General features: G+C 38.2%; 2 protein-coding genes across 5 annotated transcripts; both read left to right on the top strand.

Annotated features, from left to right (window-relative positions):
• The first annotated feature begins 1,681 nt into the window (after positions 1–1,681).
• Positions 1,682–26,449, top strand: LOC114322737 (phosphatidylglycerol/phosphatidylinositol transfer protein). Of its 4 annotated transcripts, XM_082906479.1 has the most exons (6): positions 1,716–1,930; positions 3,812–3,913; positions 13,487–13,673; positions 13,771–13,805; positions 24,615–24,669; positions 26,036–26,449. In XM_082906479.1, exons 1-6 carry the CDS (start codon positions 1,831–1,833, stop codon positions 26,055–26,057), a joined length of 501 nt encoding a protein of 166 aa, XP_082762605.1. In that variant the 5' UTR covers positions 1,716–1,830; the 3' UTR covers positions 26,058–26,449. The 4 variants fall into 4 exon arrangements, with proteins under 4 accessions (XP_028125933.1, XP_082762605.1, XP_028125932.1 ...); XM_028270132.2 differs by lacking the exons at positions 13,771–13,805; positions 24,615–24,669 and having other exon boundaries at positions 1,682–1,930; positions 13,487–13,647; XM_028270131.2 differs by lacking the exons at positions 24,615–24,669; positions 26,036–26,449 and having other exon boundaries at positions 13,771–13,906.
• On the top strand, positions 19,577–20,387 carry LOC145807736 (uncharacterized; the record flags this gene model as incomplete). Its single annotated transcript, XM_082906480.1, has 1 exon — positions 19,577–20,387. A coding segment is annotated over one exon (663 nt), but the record flags the coding sequence as incomplete, so codon positions are not given.
• Positions 26,450–26,670: the final 221 nt, after the last annotated feature.

The following is a 26,670-nucleotide window of genomic DNA, read 5'->3' as shown; positions in this document are numbered from 1 at the left end:
ACTAACAGAAATTAATTATTTATTTTAATATCATACCCATTATTATTATTATTTATATTAGCTATATTATTATTATTTATATTTTGACCCCTAAACTTTTAATAATTATATTATTTTACAAAATTACGCATAATAATATATAATAAATTATATATTTTCTGAACTGAGATTAAATAATATTAGTATAAATTCTACAGAATAATTAAAAATCTGGGTTGTTACATCTATAGCATAGTCAGTGATTATGAATATCAAATAGAAGTCATAAGTTCTGATAGTGATTCAGAAAGTGAAATAGATATAGGTAATCTTTTAGGACAACTTAACCAAAAAATATAAATACCCCATTCCCATGATAATTTCTTTATGATGGAATGCAATGTAGATACTGAATACCAACATAATTTTCAAATAGGACTAGGATTTGATACTACTAGATGCAATTATTGTAATTGGTTTCCCGCTAAAAATAAGAGAGCTCAATGTTTATTATGCAGTATAACCTATTGTATAGTTTGTCTATAAAAATTAAATATGACACACAAAATAACATTAGAAAGTAACGATGAGATACAAGGAGACCATAGTATAGAAAATAAAGAATTACACCTAATTATTAGAAAATTAGAAATACAAGTAAGAGAACTTAAACTACAAATACACGAGCTAAAAACTAAGGCTAATTTTGACATAAAATGTTTAGAATCAAAAAATAAACAGGTTAAACAGCAGATAGAACAATTTCATACTAAATACCCTTTAAAAGATAAACTTGTTGAAGAACATATGCACCCCTTGGAATTAGTCAACCTAGTTAATTCTTAACCCTTTAGTCAATACTCCCAAGCATAGTCAGATAACGCATACTTACCATTTAATTACCCAGTCATACCCAAGCCAAATTTAGTTGAGATCTTTTGTGTAATCAAATTTGCAGAAAAAACTCTTAGTATAGATGCCATGATAGATACTGGAGCCAGTAAATCATATATTGAACAACATATAGTTCCCCCAAGATGAAGTATAGCTTTAACAACCCCAGTTTTAGCCAGTATAGCCGATGGCACTAAACAGACATATACACATTGCATCAATGGAGCACAAATTAGTTTTCATCACATAAGCTCTCAAACTCAACATATAAAGTGTTCCCTTTACCCCAAGTTTGGATTGAGAATACTCGACAAAACAATCATTTTATATTGGGACTTAATTTTATACTTAGTCTACAGGGTGACATGTTTATCAGCCATAGCAACATTCGTTTCTTCAAAGGAACCGTACATACACCTACAACATATACCCTCAGCACCATTGCCCATTCCTTAGAGTTGCGTGTGACTCTTCAATTCATAGTGAATTGGAGTGTATTATTGGGCCTGTGGAGTTCATTAAGTGGTCTGTTTCGATAATTCAAGCCGTATGATGTATAGAACTCATTGAGTATTCCATATCTATAAAAAATCATATTAATCGGATATCGATAGCCTATTATCGAAACACATTTTTATTAATGGTAAATTTTGATTTTAAAAATAAATTATTAATAAAAATATGTTATGATCAAATAGTTAATGATATCTAATCAATATTATTTTTTACGAACATAAAATACTCAATAAATTTCACATATTCAACTATTCACATTATCAAAAACAAAATCGGTGATAAATTTCACAAACTTAATATATTGTCCAATTTATACGGTAGAATGGAGAGAAGCCTCTCCTTACAAATCACTAAAAATATACAAAGCCTTTCACCAAAAACATTTCAACGCTCATCCCAACTCTCCTTCTCTCTCTAGATTTCATCTCTGATTCATCGATAATGGAGATAGTACCAATTTTCCCCAAACTAGCTATTATCTTCCTCTTCGCTGCTTGTTTGAGCGTGCATTCGATTCAAGCCACCGACATCAAATACTGCAGTGAGTTCACTTCCCCCGCTTTTCGGTTTTGTTCCCGAGAAATCGGAGCAGGATTTAGTGAGAAAACAGTTTTCCACATCTCTTATTCTCTATTTGTTTATGGATTCTGAAATTTTGATTAATTTTATTGCCTTGATGGGTCTAATTTACATGTACTGATTTGATTGAGGCTTAATCGGCGATTACCTAGTTTTGATACACGTATAGTTAATAATTGTTTTCAAGAGGTAGTTTCTTTTCTTCATAACGTTTTCAATACTAAAAAGTTTTGATTTGTTTCTTTTCCTATATTTTCTCGGTCACCAAACAGATACTGGAAATTCATTGGATCTATTGAGCACTATTTGATTGTTGTAATGCAGAGAGTTGGTTTGGGCGTTGACTTATTTGTTGCTGTGAGAATTAGTGTATTTTATATGCACGTATATACACATGCATTAGTGGATTCTATACATGCACATACACATAGTTATATTTGTACATGTATTGTATATGTTTACTGAACAGTTCGATGGATCTGCGACTGATTTCTTCTAGGGTTTTTCAAATGAGTGCAGATGAGAAGTTTTGAAGCCCCTTATGTTTCCATATATTTTCTCGGCCACCAAACATACTACAATGTCGATTGCTTATCATTGAGTATGATTTGGTTATGTTTTGTTGACTTTAACCAATTATTTTTGTTGGTCAACAAAATTAATGTATGCGTTTGGTTTGAGTTTTTTTGGATAAAGTTTTTGAAAATTGAGTATTTTGTTTTTTGTGCTTTTTTTTGTTTTTAGTGAATATTTTTAAAATTTTAAGTATTTTTTTTTTAAACTTTTTTAGATGCACCTTACTTAGATGTATCTAAAAAATAAAAAAATTGTGAAAAAATATTTTTAAAAATTAATAAATACATAAAAATACGACAAATATATTGAATTCTAGTATTTTTTATTTTTATTTTTATTTATTTATTTTTTTGTAATTTTGGTATTTAGTGAATTTTTAAAAAAAAATTCACGAAAAGTATACTTTTTATGTATATTTATGTTAAGTGTGTCTAAAAATTAAAAAAATTCAATAAAAACAAAAAAATACGGAAACAAGAAAGTAGAATTTATGAATAGTGTATTTGGAAAACCAAAATCAAGCAAAGTGAATTTTTTTTTTTTTTTTTTTGGGAGGGGGGGTTAATTGTGGCAAATTAATTGGTGCATTTTCTGTTTATAGCATATTGGGCAAAAATGGTTCAAATAAGTTGGAAAAAAAAGTTAATTATCTGGAACATGGCAGAGGGATGCTTTAAGATTTTGCTTTCTGATTATTAGTTTTTAATTTACAATATGATGAATCAAATATGCAGGGACTAGGTTTTGGATTTATTGGCTACTAACCTTTTGTTTTCCGTTAATTGTTGCATTATAAGAAGCACAGACACAACACAGACACATAAATTTTCAAAAAATGCAGGACATGGCACATTGGGGATACGTTCAAACCATATATTTTTATTATATGCATGTTTTTAAATATTTAATATGTATTTCATGTCAAATATTTAATTTTATCAAATTTATCAACCTTAGGTATGCTATTTTATTAAAAAAATTAAAAGTTTTAATTTTTTTTGAAAATAATAGCACTCAGTGTGCCCCTAGCGTCTCCTCAACGTGTCCCTTGCTTGTCCTCAACGTGTCCCAGCGTGTCCAACTCTTTCTCGCGTGTCCGACGCTTGTTCGTGTCTAACATGTGTCGGACACCTGTACGCGACCTCTGAAGAGGTGTCCGTGCTTCATTATATACATACTTTTTTCATTTATGGCTAATATTCGATATAAAAATACGGTTCGATGAAATGCGACTCATATTTTCTGGGATTTTTTTATACAAGTGCAGATAAGAAAACTAATTATGTTGTTAAGGTCGATGATGTCGAGATATCTCCTTATCCTGTGTCCACCGGGGAGCCTACCACCTTCACCATCAAGGCTTCTACTGGTAATTCTTAACTTCCTCTCTCTCTCTATGGTTGGATAGTTGTTGAGTGTTATGTGATTTGCATATTAAATATGACCTTAATAAATATGACTTAGTATTCCATTATATCAATTTGATTTTCACATTTCCTTTTTAGTTTACATCAAAGTTAACAGTGTCATTGACAATATCATATTTTGCTCCTTAAATTCATTTTACTTAAATTCATCAAAGTATATTGTTTGTTTATTATCTAGTCTCACATTTAAGTCCAATTGGAAAACATAAGCAAAAATACATGAACAACTGCCTCTAGAAGTCTTAAAAACAAACTATATGTAAAGTGCTTAATAACCAAAACCAAACCAAGCCTTAAGTCCCATCAAATGGGTTGGCTGCATGAATCCTTCTTTGCCACTTGACTCTGTTCGAGGTAATTTTGTTAGTCAAATTAAGAAGATTCATGTCTCTATTTACTACACTAGTCCACGTCAATCTAGGTCTACCCCTTCCTCTAACACTATAATCTACCGTTACTGTATCGCATCTCTTCACTACTGCCTCTGTTGATCTCCCTTGTATATGGCCAAACCATCTCAATCTATTTTCTCTCAACTTATCTTCTATTGGTATTATTTCTACCCATTCTCTAATGTACTCATTCCTAACTATGTCTTTTCTAGTCTTGTCACACATTTACCTTAGCATCCTTATCTCAGCAGCACTCATCTTATCTACATGTTGTTTCTTAGTTGCCCAGCATTCCGTCTCATACAACATCGCTGGTTTAATAGCCGTTCTATAGAACTTCTCTTTTAGTCTAATGGGTACTTGTTTGTCGCACAATACTCCAGATGCACTCTTCCACTTAAGCCACCTTGCCTTAATTCTGTGGACTACATCTGCTCCAATCTTCTCAGTAGTTGTGAGAATCGATCCTAAATAACGAAAATGTTCACTCTTAGGTAGTTTTTGGTTCTCAATCTTCACTTCTCCTCTGCTTTCATTGTGACTGTTACTAAAATTACACTTCATATACTGTCTTAGTTCTGCTTATTCTAAATCCTTTAGGGGTTGTTTGGGGTGTCCTAAATAAGTGTACTTTTTGTCTTTTTGGACTAAAAAGTTGAGGAAAAAAATATGAATGTTTAGGTTAACTTTTTGACTTTTTATGGAAAAAGGTGTAATAAAAAATTGTAAAAATTGGTTTGTAGAGAAAAATTAAGATTGGGAGTTGTGCAGCCGTAATTGTTGACTTTTGGTGAATAGTGTTAACTTTTTAACTTTTTGAGTAACTTTTTGACTTTTTGACTTTTTGACTTTTTTTAAGTATCCCAAACTTGGCCTTAGATTCAAGTGCTTTTCTCTAAATCTTCAACTTATTATTAACTCATTCTCTAATCTCATCCACTAATATGATATCATCTGTAAAAACCATACACTATAGTACATCATCTTGAATATTGCGTGTCAACTCATTCATGACTAAAGTGAAAAGATAAGGACTTAAGGTTGATCCTTAGCATAATCCTATAGAAATTAAAAATCACCACACCCTCATATATATCCCTAATCACAGCATTGTAACTTTTTGTCATCCCTTTCTTCTCTTACACCCATCAGATTATATCCCGATGCACTCTATCATATGCTTTCTCAAGATCGATGAAAATCATATAACCACATGAATGTCTTTTTTCTTTTCTCTATATTTTTCTATTACTCTCCTCAAAAAATAGATCGCTTTCATTGTTGACCTACTAGGCATAAATCCAAATTGATTCTCTGGCACCTTTGTTATATCTTGTAATCAACATTCCATCACTCTCTCCCGCACTTTCATTGTGTGACATATTAACTTGATTCCTCTATAGGTGTTACAATTCTGGACATTTCCTTTATTCTTATATTTTGGTACTAAAATACTCTTCTTCCACTCCTTTGGTATTTTCCTAGTCATCAAAATCTTGTTAAAATAGCCTAGTCAACCAAACAACCCCCTTCTTATCCAAATATTTTCACGCTTCAATAGGTATATCATCTGGTCCCAAAGCCTTATTCAATTTCATCTTCTTAAGTGCAAACTCCACTCCAAAGTCGCTAATCCTACGATAGAACTTATAGTCCTGATTTTCCTTATCACTACTTACTCCCTCCCCTTTTGACCTACTTCCATGTTCCTCATTTATAACTTTTCAAAATAGTTCTTCCACCTCCCCTTAATCTCTTCATCCTTCACCAACACCTTAGAGTCCTCAACCTTGATGCATTTAACCTGATTAAAATCTCTTGTTTTTCTCTCTCTTATTTAACAAGTTTGTATATCCTCTTTTCTCCCTTCGTACTATCTAGTCTAGTGTATAGGTCATATAGGCTTTCAACTTAGTGTCCTTTACTACTTTTTTGACCTCTTTATTGGCCAATTTGTAGCGCTTAAGGTTTTTTTCAGTTCTATCATTCTGTCACTTTTTAAAGCTCTATTTTTTCATCTTTATTATCGCTTGGACCTCCTCCCTCCACCATCAAGTTTCCCTAAAGTTGGTTCCCTAAAATTGGGTCCCTTTCCTTTCGACTCTCTAAGAACTTCCCTTGAGATACAATTGGCCATCGAGTTCCACATAGTGTTAACATCATCTTCCAAGTCCCAAGTATCTTATTTATCCATTCCATTCTTAAACGTGTTTAGTTTATCCCCTTTTAGGTCCCACCATCTAGTCCTGCGACGCCCACTATCTTTTCAAGTTTAGTATTGCCTTTTAAAGTATAAATCTAGTACCAAAATCTTATGTTGAGATGTCAAGCTCTCTTCAGGAATCGCCTTACAATCGCTGCATTTTGGACGGTCCCCTTTTTTTACTAGAAAGTAATCTATTTGACTCCTAATTGACCTACTCTTAAAGGTTATCAAATGCTCCTCTCTCTTCTTGCCTCGTTTGAGAACAGGCTTTTTTAGTAGTTTTTTGTTTTTTTGGCTAAAATATGATGTAAAAAAAACTAATATGTTTGGGATGACTTTTTTATTTTTTACGAAAAAATGTGCAAAAAGTAGAGAGAATGAAATCTTTGACTTTTTGGTATAGGTTGTTGGCTTATTATGTTTTTTAGTGACTTTTTGGCTTTTAGGCTAAAAAGTGATATTGCCAAACGAGGCTACTAGTATTGGCCACCACTAGGTCAGAAGCTAACGAAAATTTAAAATATTCTCTTCAGTCTCATTTCTATCACCAAAACTATACCTACCATGTACCCTCTCATACCCTAGTTTGTCTACTTTTACAAGGCCATTGAAATCACCACCAATAACAGGGTTATCTCCTAGGCCCCGTTTGTTTGGGGTTATGGGGAGGGGATTGGGTTTGATAGTGAGGAGGGGATTGAGAATAGAGTGTTTGTTTTGAGAGATAGGGAGGGGATTAGTAATCCCTTGGTATTAGTAAGGAGGAGGAAGGGGGATTGGTAAGGAGGAAGTAGAGATGGTATTAGAAAAATAGTGAGGGGATTAGAAATTTTTTTATTTTTTTTATTTTTTATATATTGAATTTTTTTTTTAAAATATAATGTTTATTTTTTTATATTTTTTTATTTGTTTAATTATTTTATATAAAAATAATTTAACAATTCCTCACTATTAATCCCCTCACTATCAATCCCCTCCATTCTATCTCCCAAAACAAACGGGGCCCTACGGTTATCTCCTGTAATAACTCATCCATTTGGTCCCAAAAAACTCTCTTAGTCTGATCATCTAATCCTACTTAGGGACTGTATGCACTAATAACGTTCACTATATTCTCTCCAATAACTAGTTTAACTAACATAATCCTATCACATTTCTTAATGACCGCAACTACATTTTCTACAAGATTCTTGGCAACTATTATTCCTACCTCATTCCTGTGTCTATTCTTGCCACTATAATATAGTTTAAAATCAGTATCCTCTATTTTTCGAGTTTTTTCACCCATTCACTTAGTTTTTTGTACGCAAGCTATACTAACTCCTCCTAATCATGACATCTACTAATTCCATAGTCTTACTAGTTAAAGTTCTTATATTCCACGTGGCTATCTTAAACCTATAATCTTGGACTAGCTTTTTTATTTGTGCTCGTCCAGAAAAAATGCGAAAACCTTTGCCCATTTTTCACCGCACCCAGGTGTCAATACGGTGCCCCTTGCTCACTTTTCGAAACACCTGGAGGCAGGCGGAACACGTCACTTAAAGGGAACAACCTAGCATTTAATCGATTCAAAGTATTAGGCTTCATGTCATAAAGGATCTGAGTTGCTTTTTTATGTGTTGGTTGTCGGCTACCTAACACACAACCCTCCTTTACCCGAGTTTGGAACCGGTGGAGTTGTTAAGCAACCCCGGCAGAGTTATGTAAAGTACTTAATAGTGCCCCCCCTAAAAAAAAATGCATTTTGAAATTTTATACTTTACAAGAGAAACTATCAAAGCTCTAAATTTGGATAACCTTATTTATTTTAATTTTTATGAAGCATGCAAAATTGATGAAAAAAATTGAATGCATTGAAAAGGCTTAAGACCTTCAATTGATTTATCTTGAATTTTGATTACCTAAAAAACTTATTGGTTGTATTGATCTAAGGGCCCGTTTGTTTTGGGTTAAGTAGATGGAAGGGGATTAGGATGGTGGAGGTGTTATTTAATGTTGTGTTCGTTTGTAGAGTTGAGGAAGGGATTAGTGTTAGAATTTACCTACACCTACCACCACCTACTACCACACCTACTACACCTACCACCAATTTACCCTCACCTACTCCTCACCTACTACCCAAACCCTCTCCTATATAATGAGCCACTCTGATTTGTAATATAAGATATCAAGATATATCAATCAATAATACATATATTTTTTACATGGTATCAGAGCAATAGATTAGCTCTTGGTGAGCTTCACCTTCCGGCGGGCGGCAACCTTGCCTTCACCGCCCGCCGGACCCTAACCTGTTACATAATCAAATCTCAAACAGACCTGATTCACACCTCCTAAAACATCTCATTTCATTCATCTGTTTCGTACCCTGTTGGCCTTCTTCCTTACCTTGCCGATCGGCGCCACCGCGCTACTTGCCTTGCTGTCACCGCCGTTAGACTTTCCGGCGTTGGTTCTCTACTCGCCGGCCTACTCCTCTCCGTCGCCGCCCTCGCAGATAGCTCGGCGTTGCGCCGCGCCGCCTTCACCACCAACAACAATAACCACAATCACACTAGTAGTAGTAGTAACAATAGCGATACCCAGACACGGACCCTGGATATTCCTGTCACTTGCTACCAGATTGTTGGTGTTCGATATCAAGCAGAGAAGGTCCCACCTAAAACTCCTCTTCGTATCCCTTGGGCTTGGTTTGCCTGGTGCTTTTTGCCTTCTTCAAGAGGTTGGAGAGGAGAAACTTGTGCTAGATATTGGCCAATCAACACTCCAGCATCCAGATGCTAAGCCTTATATTCATGATTTGCTTCTGTCTATGGCTTTGGCAGAGTGAGCAATTGCAACAGTTAGTTTTGAGAAGAACAATATTTCCCACGGATTTGAAGCTCTCCTCTCTGCCTCCAATGTTTCTTTCTCCCCACCACTTCTCCAGAGCCACAAAATGATCTCAAAATCATCATGGACCTCACCATCTCTCTCTCTCTTGAGGAGAATAAAGAAGAAAAAAAAAGCAGACAGCACATGGGGGCATCCACTTTCTTTTCTTTTCTTTTTTTTATATCACCCACTCCATACCTATTATTTATTATTATTATTATTATTATTATTGTTTATTCTACTTTTTTGACAGGTTATTATTGAAACTACCAACCCATCATTCCACCGCCCACTCCATACCTATTTTTTATTATTATCATTATTATTATTATTATTATTCTTCTTAAAAAAAAAAAAAAATAAAAAAAAATAGCAAACACCATTGCAAACAATTTACAAATTTGCACCACCAATTATAGTTTATTCATCTCAGGGCACAACTCCGATCACACTTTTACACAAAAAAAAAAACAACCACATCCACCGGCGGGATTTTTTCTTCTCTACTCTGCTGCAGGTCTCTTCTTTTTGCCTCCGTCCTGGGCGGTCCTTGACGGTGTTGCCTCCGTGTTTCCCACTCCACTGGGCACGATCACTACTCCCTGCTCCTCCACTGCAGCATATGGAGGACCTCCAAATCGGAACATCACGGTGGCCTTCCGCTTCAGCTCCTTGTTTTCTGCCCTTAGCACGCTTATCTCTGCTCGCGCATCCTTATACATGCGTTGAAGCAGAGCTAGCTGGGAGTTTAAATGCTGCACCTCATTTGTCCTACTCTGCAGCCGGTTCGACAAGTTTGTGACCGCCGTCATGCTTTCCACACATGCCTTCAGAGTATACTGATTGGCCTCCACATCCGACTGCACTGCCATTCTTTGCTCCACCGACCGCATCGGAAAGTTCAACGGAGCAAACTCCGGGGCGCTTGGTTGAGATTCCAGTGCCACCGCACCAGTTCTCTCTCTTGTTGACTCGTTGAGGTCGGGAAAGAGGGTGAGCAGTCCACGGGAAGACGAGGACAAGGCCATTTTCTGGGCAACAAAGTGTTACAGACTATTTTCTGGGCAACAGAGTATTACAGACTCTCTCTCAGCAAACGGAACTATCTTTCTCAGCAACACGAAGGATTTTTCAGAGGTTTCTCTCAGTTTTTTCTCTGCCTCAGCCTCTGCCTTCGTCTTGGTTATATAGCCAAGGCAGACACGCGCATCGCGCGACGCCAGCCAACAACACGGGCGCGCTAGCCAAGGCGCTCACGTGCCTCACCATCATGCCCGGCACACCTTTTGATAAGTTAGGCACGCCTTTTGATGGCACGCCTTTTTATGGATTGGGCACGCCTTTTGATGGCACGCCTTTTGATAGATTGGGCACACCTTTTGAGGGTGCAACTTTTTATGGGTCCGACAAGACTCTATAAACTGTCCCGACATTGATTCCGGTTAGCTCCTTTATGGGTCCGACAAGACTCTATAAACTGTCCCGACATTGGTTCCGGTTAGCTCCTTTATGGGTCCGACAAGACTCTATAAACTGTCCCGACATAGATTCCGGTTAGTTTCTACAAGGGTCCGACAAGACTCTGTAAACTGTCCCGACATAGATTCCGGTTAGTTTCTACAAGGGTCCAGCAAGACTCCGTAAACTGTCACAACATTGTCTGCTACAACGGTCCGACATGACCCCATAAACTGTCTTCTACATCGGTCTGACACCGCCATCCAGTGTCCTCTACACCGTTATGACACCACCATACAGTGTCCTCTACACCGTTATGACACCACCATACAGTGTCCTCTACAACGTTATGACACCCCCATACAGTGTCCTCTACAACGGTCTGACACCACCATCCAGTGTCTTCACCAACGGTCTGACACGACCATACAGTGTCTCCTATCCTCTTTTATTTTTATGTATTTTCTTGTTTTGTTACTTTCTCCAAACTCAAGTTGGTTAGTTTCTATCCTCCTTGAGTTTGCGGGGGGCTGTTAGAATTTACCTACACCACCTACTACCACACCTACTACACCTACCACCAATTTACCCTCACCTACTCCTCACCTACTACCCAAACCCTCTCCTATATAATGAGCCACTCTGATTTGTAATATAAGATATCAAGATATATCAATCAATAATACATATATTTTTTACAATTAGGATGGTGGAGGTGATATAGATGGAGGTTGGGGAGGGTATTGAGATGGAGGTTAGGGAGATAGTATTAGAAAAATAGTGAGGGGATTAGAAATTTTTTTATTTTTTTTATTTGTTATATATTGGGAATTTTTTTTATAAATATTAATGTTTAATTTTTTATATTTTTTTATTTGTTTTATTATTTTATATAAAAATAATTTAACAATTCCTACACTAACAACTATCATCAAAACAAACACAATTTTACTTAATTCGCTCACTATCAATCCCCTTATTATTAATCCCCTCACTATGAATCCCTTCCGTTCTACCTCTGAAAACAAACGGGGCCTAAAAGAGTTGTTCACTGGATTTAACTAATAAACTTAATATTACTTGGGGGAAATCTATGCACATTGTAAGAAACTTATGACTTTTTGTGGTGAAAGTTACGAATATTTCTGGTGTGTTATGCCAATTTCTGGTAAAAGTTATGAATGACAAATGTATGGTTTGCACTCTAAAGTGAAAGCTATATTTTTGTGGTGAGAAAAGTTATGCCATTTTATAGTTTATGTTACACAATTATGTGATGTTATTATAAAGGGCCATAACATATGCACCCTTTTAGGGGTGCACATAGTAGCATCTCCCTATTAGTTGTGTTGTTTCATATCAATATAATTATATGTCTATAGGTTCATTAATATTTTCCTTTTCTGGCCGCCACAAACTCATCAGATGAATTTGTATTGCACATGCATGTATCTGCATCTGTACTTTTGCAGCGTAAGTTTTTATTTTCTTTGAATGCCATATTTTATTTATCATTCTCTTTTGATTAGAAAATTAAAATTATACCCATATGCATAGTTAAATGGACAACATACATTTTGCGTTCCATAAATGTTATCATTTTTGTTTATAAATGTCATACTTTGTATAGATTTGAAGGTTCAGTGTTATTCTTTTTATTTATTTTATTTGTTTATTTTCAATATAAAATACACGCTACAGCCCACAATGTACTTGAGCTCTAGGTTGAGATACAAATTAATGCACATCCCTTATTGCACTAGTGGTAGATGAAGTCATCGATCAGTTTAAATTAAATTTTTACCAATTACATTGTGTCATACATTTAGAAGTGAAGTCATTCTGTATTTGACCTTTTTCAGTTGGATTTTATCAACTTGCTTCTAGAATGCATGACCTATCTATGTGAGAGATGATGTCTGTTAATCATGATGAATGATACCACTAAAGTGTTAGGTTTGTCATTTACGAGTAAATTGTTCACTTTTCATTTAGTAAGTATAGATACTTAGTGAACCATTTTATCTTTGTATGGCTGTACTAAAGGGAAGAAAAAGCTGAGACAAGAAGTTGGGAGGTAAAAATATGGAAGGATGTATGTCTCTTGTTGTCTTCTAAATTTGAATACACAAATCCTTTTTGAATTGTGATAAACTATTGATAGATTATTTGCATTCTAAGAGCCTTTGCTCTTATTTTCATACTAATTGCTTTTGGTATATGAGGCAACAAAGTTGGTGTTTGTGGCCTCTTTTTAAGAAAATGCAGCCTTATTGCCAGGGCAGTCCTGATTGCTGCTGGGGCAATTCAAGGAAAATTTTCTTGCAATAGGGGGCTCCCTTTCAGAAATGTGCACAGAACCAAAATACTCTCCTTGCTGGTTGCGAATTGTCGATACTCCTATTATTGAAATGATTTCTGTATATATGTGTGTGTACTTATATATTGTGTGTGTGTGCATAAAAGATAGATGATTGAGTTAGTGCACAATCATTTTGAACAGCTATAGACAGTTTCATTCATGTACCTCAGACAAATTCCATGCCATTTCATCACTAAAAATTGTCTCTATATTCATTCAGGTCAAGCCTTAACTGGAGGGAAAATGGCTCTTGATGTCTCGTATTTTGGGGTGAAAGTCCACTCGGAATCTCATAGTATTTGTGAGAAGACATCCTGCCCTATATCAGTTGGCAAATTTGTGCTCTCTCACACACAAACTTTACCAGGAATCACCCCGCCAGTAAGTAAAAATTATAATTGCATAAGGTAATTGCATAACGCATACTCTTTTATGTTTATTTTATGCTGCTGAGGTGATTCAATTGAACCAAGACGCACTCAACTGCTGATTGTTTTGTATCAGTATTTTGCAAATGTCCAGTTTTCGGCCTTGCCCAGGTGTTTATGACTCACTTAAACTGCACTTTCCACCTTTTACATTGCCATTTGATATCTTCAGTCCAAACCAAATTGTTTCATGTTGATAAGAATTTTTTTTTTCTTGTATGATATATAATGTTAGGATCATATTTTATGATCGCTGATCCTTGCAATGAAGTAGCACGAAATGTTATGTTGTTGTAAATACATCCATTATGTAAAACAGGAGCCAGGCACCATTAGTCTTCTTTTTGCATTACATTAATTTAACATATATGGATGGTGGTATCTGTTTGCATGTGATTTAGTACATTTATCATGGCCTCCTTTGGTCCTTTGGAACTAGATTTCTGTAGCTGCCACAACTAGTGATTGTCTTGTATTGTACCCCATCTTTCCTGTGGTGATTGATCTATCAAAGACTCCCTTCTCTTGTTATGGTTTATCGGTCCCTTGTTCTAGTGGATAGAAGATTTCCATAATTTGGATTACTTACTGTGCCCCTTCATATTTATCTTCTATGCGCCATAAATCATAATTAGACACTTCAGGTGGCCACATTTGCTCTGCATCTTTCTTTTTCAAGAGCAAGTGTTCTTCTCATGTTGGCAGTTAAATTAAGGAATCCTGTGTCTTAGAGTTGTTTCTCGAATAACCAAAAATAATTATCTGTTTACCTTGGGGATGCAGTTCCACTCTGGTTTTGTCATGGTAATTTTAAATTGCAAGGAATGGATCCACAAGTTGCACATCTAATACATTTAGGATTTTGTTGAAATTTATGTATTATTGATTGATTTCTGATTGATGTATTACAAGATTGATTGTTGTGTATATTTTGTATATTACAAGCTATTATATAGGAGATGTTGAGTGTAGTAGGTGAAGTGGAGGTGGTAGTGGAGTGTAGTAGGTGAAGTGGAGGTGGTAGTGGAGTGTAGTAGGTAAGGTAAATTCTAACAGCCCCCCGCAAACTCAAGGAGGATAGGAACTAACCAACTTGAGTTTGAAGAGAGGAACAAAACAAGAAAATACATAAAAAAAAATAAAAAAAAAATAGGAGACACTGTATGGTCGTGTCAGACCGTTGGTGAAGATACTGAAAGGTGGTGCCATAACGTGGTAGAGGACACTGGATGGGTGTGCCATAACGGTGTAGAGGACACTGGATGGTGATGTCATAACGGTGTAGAGGACACTGTATGGTGGTGTCATAACGTAGTAGAGGACACTGTATGGTGGTGTCATAACGTTGTAGAGGACACTGTATGCTAACCGGAATCAAATGTCGGGACAGTTTATGGGGTCATGTCGGACCGTTGAAAAATACACTGTATGATGGTGTATATAGGCTGCCCAAATATATAGATATATGGATATATATAGTGAGCCCTCAAAAGGCGCGCCCACTTTATCAAAAGATGTGCCATCAAAAGGCGTGCCCAATTCATCAAAAGGTGTGCCGGACATGATGGCGAGGCACGTGGGCGCCTTGGCTTGCGTGCCCGTTTGTCGGCTGGTGATAAGAGGCGCGCGATGCGCGTGGCTGCCTCGGCTATAAGACAGAGGCTGAGGCTGAGGCAGAGAAAAGCTGCGAAAAACCTCGGAAAAAACAAAAACTCTTCTTCGTTTTGCTGAGAGAGATAGTCCGTAACACTCTGTTGTCTGAGAGAGATTTCTGAGAGAGATACTCTGTAATACTCTGTGGCCCAGAAAATGGCTTCATCTTCCCGGAGTCTGCTCACTCTCTTTCCCGACCTCAATGAGTCAACAAGAGAGACAACTGGTGCGGTGGCACTGGAACCTCAACCAAGCGCACCAGGGTTTGCTCCGTTGAACTTTCCTATGCGGTCGGTGGAGCAAAAAATGGCAGTGCAGTCGGATGTGGAGGCCAATCAGTATACTTTGAAGGCATGTGTGGAAAGCATGACGGCGGTCACAAACTTGTCGAACCGGCTGCAGAGTAGGACAAATGAGGTGCAGCATTTAAACTCCCAGCTGGCTCTGCTCCAACGCATGTATAAGGATGCGCGAGCAGAGATAAGTGTGCTGAAAGCAGAAAATAAGGAACTGAAGCGGAAGGCCACCGTAATGTTCCGATTTGGAGGTCCGCCATATGCTGCAGTGGAGGAGTATGGGGGAGTGATCATGCCCAGTGGAGTGGGAAACACGGAGGCAACATCGTCAAGGGCCGCCCAGGACGGAGGCAAAAAGAAGAGACCTGCAGTAGAGTAGAGAAGAAAAATCCCACTGTGGATGTGTTTTGTTGTATTTTTGTTTTGTTTTGTTTTTTTTTTTTTTTTTTTTTTTTTTTTTTTTTGTGTAAAAAAATATGATCGGGGTTGATCCCTGAGATGAAGAAAAGATGGTTTGGTGTGCAGGTCGTCTTCTTCTGCTTCGTTTTTTTTTTTTTTTTTTTTTTTTAATAAAAAAAAAAAAATAAATAAATAAAATAAAGAAATAAATAAAATAAAATAAAAGACAGAAAGTGGAGGGGGGTATTAAAAAAAAGATGAAAGGTGAGTGTGTGATAGTGTGAATTGAAAGATGAAATAAAATAATAAAAAGAAAAAATGAGACCACGTAGGGTGATTAAAAAATAGATTGTGGGGGTGAAAAGTGTGAATTGAAAGGTGAAATAAAATAATAAAAAGAAAAAGTGAGAACCAACCACGTGAGTGCAAAAGGCATGCTATCAACTTTCAGATTTATGAGAACCAACCCACGTGGGTGCAAAAGGTAAAAGATGGGTTTAAAAAAATAAAAAAAAAAATTAGTGGATGATATGATATGAAGAAGGTGGGTCTGGTGGAGTGCGTATGCGCTGGTTTATGTCCTTTATCTCCATGGACACCACATGGTTTAATAAAGGCAAATGGATAGGCAACAGATGAAGCCAACTTTTGTCGGAGTTCGCATGTATGACTTCCATGGTTTTATCCAAAGCTTCAACGAAAATACTTGCTGTTAATGCTAAAAAAAAAACTGGTCTGAGTCCTCTCACCGATTTTGCAAGCAGTGGAAACGAATCATGCCGAGTGTGTAGCAAGCTTCGACATTTCCTGACTCGGTACACTGGCTGTTAACTCTCACGCGCCGGCGCTTTACTCTTTGGCGGTGATTCAGTTCAACGGCAGTGGTGGCTCCAAGAACGACAAGGACCTCCGAGCCGGCGTTGCTCTCTGCGCTCGAGCCGGCTTCTTCGGCCACATCGACGCTCTCCGCGAGCTCGGCCACTGCCTCCAAGACGGCTACGGCGTACGCCAAAACATCGCCGAGGGACGGCGCTTCCTTGTCCAAGCCAACGCTCGCGAGCTCGCCGCCGCTCGAGCCGGCTTCTTCGGCCACATCGACGCTCTCCGTCTCGGAACGTGACGGTAACGGCACTCGAAACTGAGTTAACCCGGGTGAGGATGGTGAAGAGAATGAGTTGGAGCTAGTTTCAGGTTCTGAATTGTGTGGTGGTTCAGTACTCATATTTCTACTGCCAACACACTCAATCATTTATTTATGCAGAGAACAAACAAGTGTACTTGTGCAGAGAGAGAGACGATGAAGATGAGGAAACAAAGAAAGAGTTTCTGGTATGTGTTTGTGGTATGTGTTGAAAATTCTAGCGGATTAGGTTGAGGTCCGGCGGGCGGCCAAGGCGAGGTTGCCGCCCGCCGGTGAAGCGAAAAATACTAGATTCTTAACCTTACTCTGATACCATGTTGAAATTTATGTATTATTGATTGATTTCAAGATTGATGTATTACAAGATTGATTGTTGTGTATATTTTGTATATTACAAGCTATTATATAGGAGATGTTGAGTGTAGTAGGTGAAGTGGAGGTGGTAGTGGAGTGTAGTAGGTGAAGTGGAGGTGGTAGTGGAGTGTAGTAGGTGAAGTGGAGGTGGTAGTGGAGTGTAGTAGGTAAGGTAAATTCTAACAGATTTTTTTAGTTCTCTAAAATGATGGAGAAGGAAAAAAGAGAGGATAAATAAAGGGGAAATTGATTTGCTCATACTTGTTTTTTTTCCTTTGTATGAATAAAATTTCAAATTTTAAATTTCCATGAAATGGTTAGAAATCCAAGAAAACAAAAGGGAAAATGACATCTAAAATTAGTGAAAATTTCCTCGCTTTTTCATCAAATTTTATCCTCCCTATTTCCCATGGTACCAAACAGAGGAAAATCACTATGTTTGCACTCTGTTTCCTTTCTGTACTATATTGAGGAACCCAAAAAAAATCATAACACACACTTTGACTAAATTTGTTCCCCTACACTTGTTGAATAGCTTGATATACATTGTTGGGCCTATTTCCTAACAATTTAAACTTTTGGGATAATTGGTGAATAACATGATATTATAGCTCAAGTTGGGAGAGGCCTTGGGTTCAAGTCTATTTGTTTGTATTTGGTCCCCATTTTTCATCTTTTTTCTGTCATTTGCTTTTTTCCTTCTCTCTATGTATGAATGTTTGCATGTCCACGTGTAAGATGAGGTTGCACCTGAGGGAGGGTGTTGAATGGCTTGGTATATATTGTTGGGCCCATTTCCTAACAATTTAAGCTTTTGGGATAATTGGTTACTTAGCAACACTAACTAAACATGTAATTCCATTTCTCAAGGAATAAGATCAAGTGATGTGAACGTACATGCACCAATTTGGCATGGGAATCTTAATTACAATTGTATAATTTTATGCCTTTTGATATTTTTATTTTTCTATTATAGTATCTTAATTATAGCTTAATTAGGATGATCTTATCAATATTTGGTTTCTTATTTTAGGGTTTTTGGTTTTCTATTTTGAATTAGGGTTTTGGCCTATAAATATTAGGTTGGCTTTGTAATGGTTAGCTTTGAATTAATGAGATATTAAGTATTATCCTGTGGCCATTTGTGTTAGGGCTGAGGCTCTCTTTGTCTTCTCTCTTTTCTCTTTCTCTTTCCCTATTGCGTACTACATCATCAAGTTTATGCATGCATGCATATTGATGAAGGACAAGTTTAGGAATTTTAAGAATATAGGATTGGAATTCTAAAAGGGATAAGAGATGCTTTTTAGGGTTTACAAATGGGAAAGGGGTAAAATTGTTTCGATTTGTAGAGTATTGGTGATATAGGGCAGCTTTAAATACGTAAAATATGGCAGCCTTATGAATAGGTTTATGGTGGAAAATCATGAAAAAAAACTTATGGATTCATGGTTTTAATATAAAAAGGGTGTAGGGTTTGTAGGTCAGGTTGATGGATTTTCTAAAAATTTGTAGTTCGAGGGTCTGAGCAGCAGCCAATTTATAGATTTTGGTTTCAAATCAAAGGCTCAAGGGTAGGGAAAGAGGTTTGGGTTTATCAGGCCGCAATATGGGAGAGTTTTGGGGCTGTTTGGGATGTTTTGGGACTCTGAATAGCACCCTAAGAACAGCACCCTAAGAACAGTGCTTCGCTTTCTTGTGGATAGAAGAAGGGAAAAAACAAAAAAGACTGCTCAGTGCTAAGCAAAACACATATAACATTTTTATTACCCACTACACCACTACCACCTCCACTTCACCTACTCCTTACCTACTACACACTCACCCTCTTCTATACATAGGAATCATGAATCATTGTAATATATATAACATTATAACAATCAATAATACAATCATTTCTCTTTATACATTAAATTTCTACATGGTATCAGAGCGGGTTTAGAATCTAGTATTTTCACTTCCCCGGCGGGCGGCAACCTCACCTTAGCCGCCCGCCGGACCTCAACCTAATCCGCTAGAATTTTCTACACATACCTTGAAATTTCTTCGAGTCCACCACCACTGCCCCTCCTCTCACTGTTGTCCTCCCATACACCACCGTCTCGGTCGTCTTCATCTACAATGTTGCAGTGAAGGATCTCAAGCGTGGTTTTGTTGCATCCAACTCAAAGGATGCTCCAGCCAAGGAAGCTGCAAATTTCACCTCCCAGGTTATTATTATGAATCACCCGGGTCAGATTGGTAATGGGTATGCTCCAGTTCTTGACTGCCACACCTCCCACATTGCTGTCAAGTTTGCTGAGATTGATCGTCGATCTGGCAAGGAGATTGAGAAGGAGCCTAAGTTCTTCCGTGAACATGCTCTCCTTACTTTTACTCTTGGAGTGAGGCAGATGATTTGCTGCTGTAACAAGATGGATGCTACCACTTCTAAGTACTCAAAAGCAAGGTATGATGAAATTGTGCAGGAAGTCTCTTCCTATCTGAAGAAGGTTGGTTACAACCCTGACAAAATTCCTTTTGTCCCAATCTCTGGTTTTGAGGGTGACAACATGATTGAGAGGTCCACCAACCTCGATATGATTACAGAGCCCAAGAGGCCATCAGACAAGCCTCCTCTTCTCCACATTCTTGATAACACCAACAGCAACAGTTTGACGCATGTCCCTGACTGCAAATCGTCCAAGTGGGGGGTACTCTGAGAATGTCTCCACATGGGTTGGTTCCCACTTTTCATCATCACTATGTTCACACTCTCTTCCACTTTCTTTTCTTTTCTTTTTTTTTGATATCCCCCACTCCCTCTTTTTCTTCTCACCCACGAGACTACTCACATGAACCACCCACTCTCTCTTACAATAATTTATCATTTTTCCCACCCAAAACCTCATCATAATATATTCTATCTATATTTTAATATGTAAACATATACATATATATACATTGCATTCCATTCCTTTTCTTTTTTCTCTTTTCTTTTCTTTTCTATCTATACATATATATTATTATTATTATTATTATTATTATTATTATTATTAAACCAAAACCAAATCCAAAAAAAAAAAAAAAAAAAAAAAACCTAAACAAAACAATTTACCAATTTGCACAACAAACCATATTTTATTCATCTCAGGGCTCAACCCCGATCACAATTTTACAAAAAAAAAAAAAAAAAAAAAAAAAAAAACCATAAAAACAAACAACAAAAACAAACAACACATCCACAGGCGGGATTTTTTCTTATCTACTCTGCCGCCGGTCTCTTCTTCTTGCCTCCGTCCTGCGCGGCCCTTGACGGTGTTGCCTCCGTGCTTCCTAGACCACCAAGCAAGTTGCCTCCTCCCTGCTCCTCTACTACAGCATACGGTGGACCTCCAAATCGGAACATCACGGTGGCCTTCCGCTTCAGCTCCTTATTTTCCGCCTTTAGCACACTTAACTCTGCTCGCGCATCCTTATACATGCGTTGGAGCAGAGCCAATTGGGCGTTTAACTGCTGCACCTCATTTGTCCTACTCTGCAGCCGGTTCGACAAATTTGTAACCGCAGTCATGGTTTCCACACATGACTTCAATGTATACTGATTGGCCTCCACATCCGACTGCACTGCCATTTTTTTCTCCACCGACTGCATCGGAAAGTTCAACGGAGCAAACCCAGTGGTGTTTGGTTGAGGTTCACGGGACACCGCACCAGTTATCTCTCTTGTGGACTCGTTGAGGTCCGGAAAGAGAGTAAGCAGAGGGCGGGACGAAGAGGCCATTTTCTGGGCAACAGAGTGTTACAGAATATTACAGAGTTTCTCTCTCAGAACACGAATCTCTCAGAACACGAAGAGTTTTTCAGATGTTTCTCTCAGTTTTTTTTTTGTCTCAGTCTCTGCCTCAGCCTCTGCCTTCGTCTTGGTTATATAGCCAAGGCAGACACGCGCATCCTGCGCCGCTCGGCGCTCGCCGACAACCTGGCACGCCTTTTCATGGCACGCCTTTTGATGCATTTGGGCACGCCTTTTGATGGCACGCCTTTTGAGGGTGCGGGCACACCTTTTGAGGGCACAACTTTTGAGGGCTCACTATATATATCCATATATATATATATTTGGGCAGCCTATATACACCATCATACAGTGTATTTTTTAAGGGTCCGACAAGACTCTGTAAACTGTCCCGACATTGATTCCGGTTAGCTCCTTCAAGGGTCCGACAAGACTCTGTAAACTGTCCCGACATTGATTCCGGTTAGCTCCTTCATGGGTCTGACAAGACTCTGTAAACTGTCCCGACATTGATTCCGGTTAGTTTCTACAAGGGTCCAGCAAGACTCTGTAAACTGTCACAACAACTGTCATAACATTGTCAGCTACAACGGTCCGACATGACCCCATAAACTGTCTTCTACATCGGTCTGACACCACCATACAGTGTCCTCTACAACGTTATGACACCCCCATACCGTGTCCTCTACAACGTTATGACACCACCATCCAGTGTCTTCACCAATGGTCTGACACGACCATACAGTGTCACCTATCCTCTTTTATTTTTATGTATTTTCTTGTTTTGTAACTCTCTCCAAACTCAAGTTGGTTAGTTCCTATCCCCCTTGAGTTTGCGGGGGGCTGTTAAAACCTATCACCTACTTCACCACTTAAACCTACTCCACTAAACCTAACCCACTACACCACTACCACCTCCACTTCACCTACTCCTTACCTACTACACACTCACCCTCTTCTATATATAGGAATCATGAATCATTGTAATATATATAACATTATAACAATCAATAATACAATCATTTCTCTTTATACATTAAATTTCTACAAGGTCTAAAAATGGTAAGTGTGTGTTTGGTAACGTTTACGTTTTCAGTTTATATTTACAAAATTTTTATAAACTGGTTTTTGTTTATTTTTAAAAAAACATAAACTACAAACGCGTTTGGTAATTGACAAAATGCTTAAAAAAATTTAAAAATACAAAAAAAAGTGAGAAATGACAAGTGGTGGCAGAAAGTGGTGACGGTGGGTGGTGGGTAGCTGGTGGTGGCGGGTGGATGGTAGTGGTGGGTGGGTGGGTGACGGTGGCGGGTGGTGGGTGGTAGCGAGTAGGTGGTGGTGATGGCGGGTGGTGGTGGTAGGTGGTAGGTGGGTGGTGGTGGCGGGTAGATAACGGGTGGTGGTTGTGGGTGGGTGGGTGACGGTGGTGGGTGGTAGCGAGTGGGTGGTGGTGGCGGGTGGTGGTGGCAAGTGGGTGGCAAATGGCGGGTCGTGGGTGGTGGGGGTGGTGGCAGGTGGGTGGCGGATGGCGGGTGGTTGTGGGTGGTGGTGGATGGGTGGTGAATGGTGATGGTGATGGCGGATGGGTGGGTGACGGTGGCGGGTGATAGGTGGTAGCGAGTAGGTGGTGGTGGTGGTGGTGGGTGGGTGGCGGATGGCGGGTGGTTGTGGGTGGTGGCGGATGGGTGCTGAATGGTGATGGTGATGGTGATGGTGGGTGGGTGGGTGGGTGACGGTGGCGGGTGATAGGTGGTAGCGAGTAGGTGGTGGTGGTGGTGGTAGGTGGTGGGTGGTGATGGTGGCAGGTGAGTGGCGGATAACAAGTGGTGGTGGATGGTGGCGGGTGGTGGTGGTGGTGGTGGTAGGTGGGTGGGTGACGGTGGCAGGTGGTAAGTGGTAGCGAGTGGGTGGTGGGTGGCGGGTGGGTGGCGGGTGATGGTGGTGGTGGGTGGTGGTGGCGGGTGGGTGACAGGTGGTTGGTGGTGGTGGCAGGTGGGTGGTGAGTGGTGGTGGGAAGTAAGAGGCGGGTGGTAGTGGTGGTGGCGGGTGGATGGCAAGTGGGTGGTGGGTGGTGTTGGTGGTGGCGAGGGGTGGGTGGTGGTGGCAGGTGATGGTGGGTGGTGGTGGCTAAAGACGGTGGTGGACAATGGTGGCGGGTGGTGGCTAGTTTTGGGTGGTAAAAAAAAAAAAAACTGAAAACTCAAAATGGAAACACATTTTTTGTGTTTTCATTTTTTGGCCAAATTTATAAACAGAGACCACTGATTTATAAATAAAAAATTTTACCAAACAAGTTTTTATTTGAGTTTTTTAAACTCAAATAAAAGTTTATTAGGTAAAAAATATTTCAATGAGTCAGAGTTCCTTAATTTCTTGATTTTGAGTCATGGTCCTGTAGGAAATAGGAAAAGACTAGCAACCTATAAATAGCTGCATAATTCTTCTATTTATGTAATCTTTATCTGCAATAAAAGTTTGACTTTTGTAGAATTGTGGTATTGGTACACATGGAAATAACGAAATACCCTTGACTACTAAAACACAATTGAACATAGGTAAGTATATCCAACATTATATTAATCTATTGAAGACATTACAATAAGACTCAAGTAAACCCTAAAATTGATGACATTAGGTGTAAAGCATGCTTCTTCAGTTTGCCTCTTTTTTTTTCTTCCCATGCTCCGCATCACATACATACATACAGACTACAAATATCTGATATATGCATATCTGTTTGTTGTGTGGGCAAGATATCTATTATCTAATACATCACTTGCATATTTTGTTGCTTCATATAAATTGGCATGATCCTTAATTTTGTTATATGAAATTGAGAGAGATTGAGACTTATTTTTAGGTCCCTAGGTTTTACCTCAGAAATATTGATCTTGTAAAACCTTGTATTTTTGTTTCTCAATATTGAATGCGCATCAATCACCACTTTTATTGCAGTTTCTGAGACATAGGAATGTAACGCAAGTTCAGTTGTGGGGTGCTGTACTGCACATGCACACACAGTCGGTGCTACATTTAAAATTGGCTCTTTTCTTAGATTATTCTGAAGCCCCTAATCACTGAATTTCGCCTTTCCCCTACATGTATTATTATTATGCATAATGGGATGCAGATGCAGTTTTTAATTCACACGATCTTTTAGTTGTGGAAAATAAATTACAATACCAAATCAATCTCTATATCTTCCAAATCTTTCCAAAGCATGGAGTAACTCAAAACAAGACTGTTTTCTGAAGGTCATATCTTTTTCTAATGGTGTATCTTATTTATTGGTGTTATAGCTTCATTGATGAACTCCTGGAGTGCCCCCCTTGGAAACAGTAAATTGTTTTACAGGTGGTTTTGTCTACTTAGTATATTGTTTTAACCACTCACTAAAACAGTGACTGACTGTGGTTCCCTGTCTGTGTCTGTACTATCTTGCTTTTCTGTTGTGGAATCAATATGCATCAAATGTGCTAGCTTCCTGGGTTTGGGTTCAATTCCATTTTGTTTGTTTGTGTTGTGTGAATTGTCGGTGAGGGTAGTGGTGGTTGTTTGGCGTGGAAGGGGGGAAGGTGCCAATGTGATGCCCAATCTGTTGTAGATCCAAACAAGAGGTGACAATGGGGCTAGTTTGGTGTTGCACGGCATGGGGGCATTGTTGTGGAGGGAGATGATTGAAAGAGTGTAGTGAGAGAGAGAGAGAGAGAGAGAGAGAGAGAGAGGGGGGGAGGGGATTTTGGAGATAAAAGAGAGGGAGAGACGAAGAGGCAGACGTAGGGGAAGGGTGCTTAGGTAAATTCAATTACTTGGGGAAGGGTAAATTGGTAAATGTGTTTACTCGGTTAATGGTGTTAACATTAGGGGGAGATCAGTGTAATTATATGAAAACTGTGGGGCTCATTGTGTTTTTTTCAAATCTCAGGAAAGTCGGTGTAATTTATCCACTTTGTTTTGTATAAATACTTCTTGTGGCGTGCAAGCATGCACTAGTGCACATACTTGCCTGTCAAGTTTCATTCAATTTTGTTGTGCTGTGACCATCAATTTGCTATTAATATATCACTTTCGTCTATTCTTCTAATCTAGCATTTGAAATGTTCTCATCAGCCTAAAATGTAACCTTTTCAATCATCACAAGGCACAGAATTATCCTATAAAATGTTGATCCTTCTTGTATATAATTTGTGGAAGAGAGTTAATGTTTTACCATTTTCGTTCCTCAATTTGTACCCTTCTCTACGTGTGTGCGTGCAGACGTGCACATTTAAGCTGTGTTTGGATCATGGATTTGGAAATAGAAAGAGAAAGGAAAGGCAAGTTAAATGGAGAAAAAATTTAGCTTATATTTCATTTACATTTCTCTCATTTTTCCTTTCCCTTGTCAAATCCCTATCTAACTTCACGATCCAAAAACAGCCCTAGAGGGGTTTTGTGCGTGCACTTTTTTGCTGTGAGAATTGAGCGAGAAAATGAAACTTAGAAGCTGACATTTTCTTCTTAGTAATCTTTGTATTTAATTTCCAAAGATCCTAGTGAATTCTTATGCATAGGTAATCGGAACATAATATTTGGAATGTTCTTCTCTTTACTTCTATCTTGCATCAGCAATTCAACGTTGCAATTTGGTTTATTATTGTCATCTCATTTAACCCTAGAACATATACCCATTTTAATTCAGGTTATTTTTCAAAAATGACAAAGTGTTTGTTATGTTCAGGGCTCCTACACTCTTAAAATGAAGATGGAAGATGAGAAGAAACATCAGTTGACTTGCATTAGCTTCAACTTCAACATTGGGCTTGGTTCATCTGTGTCCTCCATTTGAGGATCTCGTAAGAATGCATCAAATATTATTTCATCTTGTGATGTTTGTAAGAAACTTTTCCATGAAAGTACAAGTTCTTGTCTACTGATGAGCTTCAAGCTCTTCACATATTCCTCTTGTAGTAATGTAAGTATCCATGGAGAACATATGGTACACATGTTCTGTTCAGACTGTCGAGTTTAAGGAACAATGTGCTTGATGGCACGGTTGATGGACAACTTTCTCAATGTTGTATTGATATGAGTTTGTACCATAATAACCTCTTACACAAGTGAGAGAGAAAAGGGCTTAATCCTTTTGTGTTTCTGTAAATAGCGGTTTGGTCCTTAATTTTCTAGTAAGTCAAACTGTGTTCACCCCTAATCAACTAAACTATAAAGGCCGAAGATCAGGATACATTAGAGTAGGGGACAAAACAATTTAAGACTGTTACAAATACACTAGCACACTCAAATACACTGGCAGAGGGATGTGTGGAATCGGCATACATTATTATCTTTTCTTATGTTCTGTTTGGAATGATTATT

Source organism: Camellia sinensis, chromosome 14 (genome assembly GCF_055761805.1).
Source record: "Camellia sinensis isolate YWXY chromosome 14, ASM5576180v1, whole genome shotgun sequence".
NCBI classification, from domain to species: domain Eukaryota; kingdom Viridiplantae; phylum Streptophyta; class Magnoliopsida; order Ericales; family Theaceae; genus Camellia; species Camellia sinensis.
Note: the sequence above shows the minus strand (reverse complement) of the source record. Positions and strands in the feature narration are given on the sequence as shown.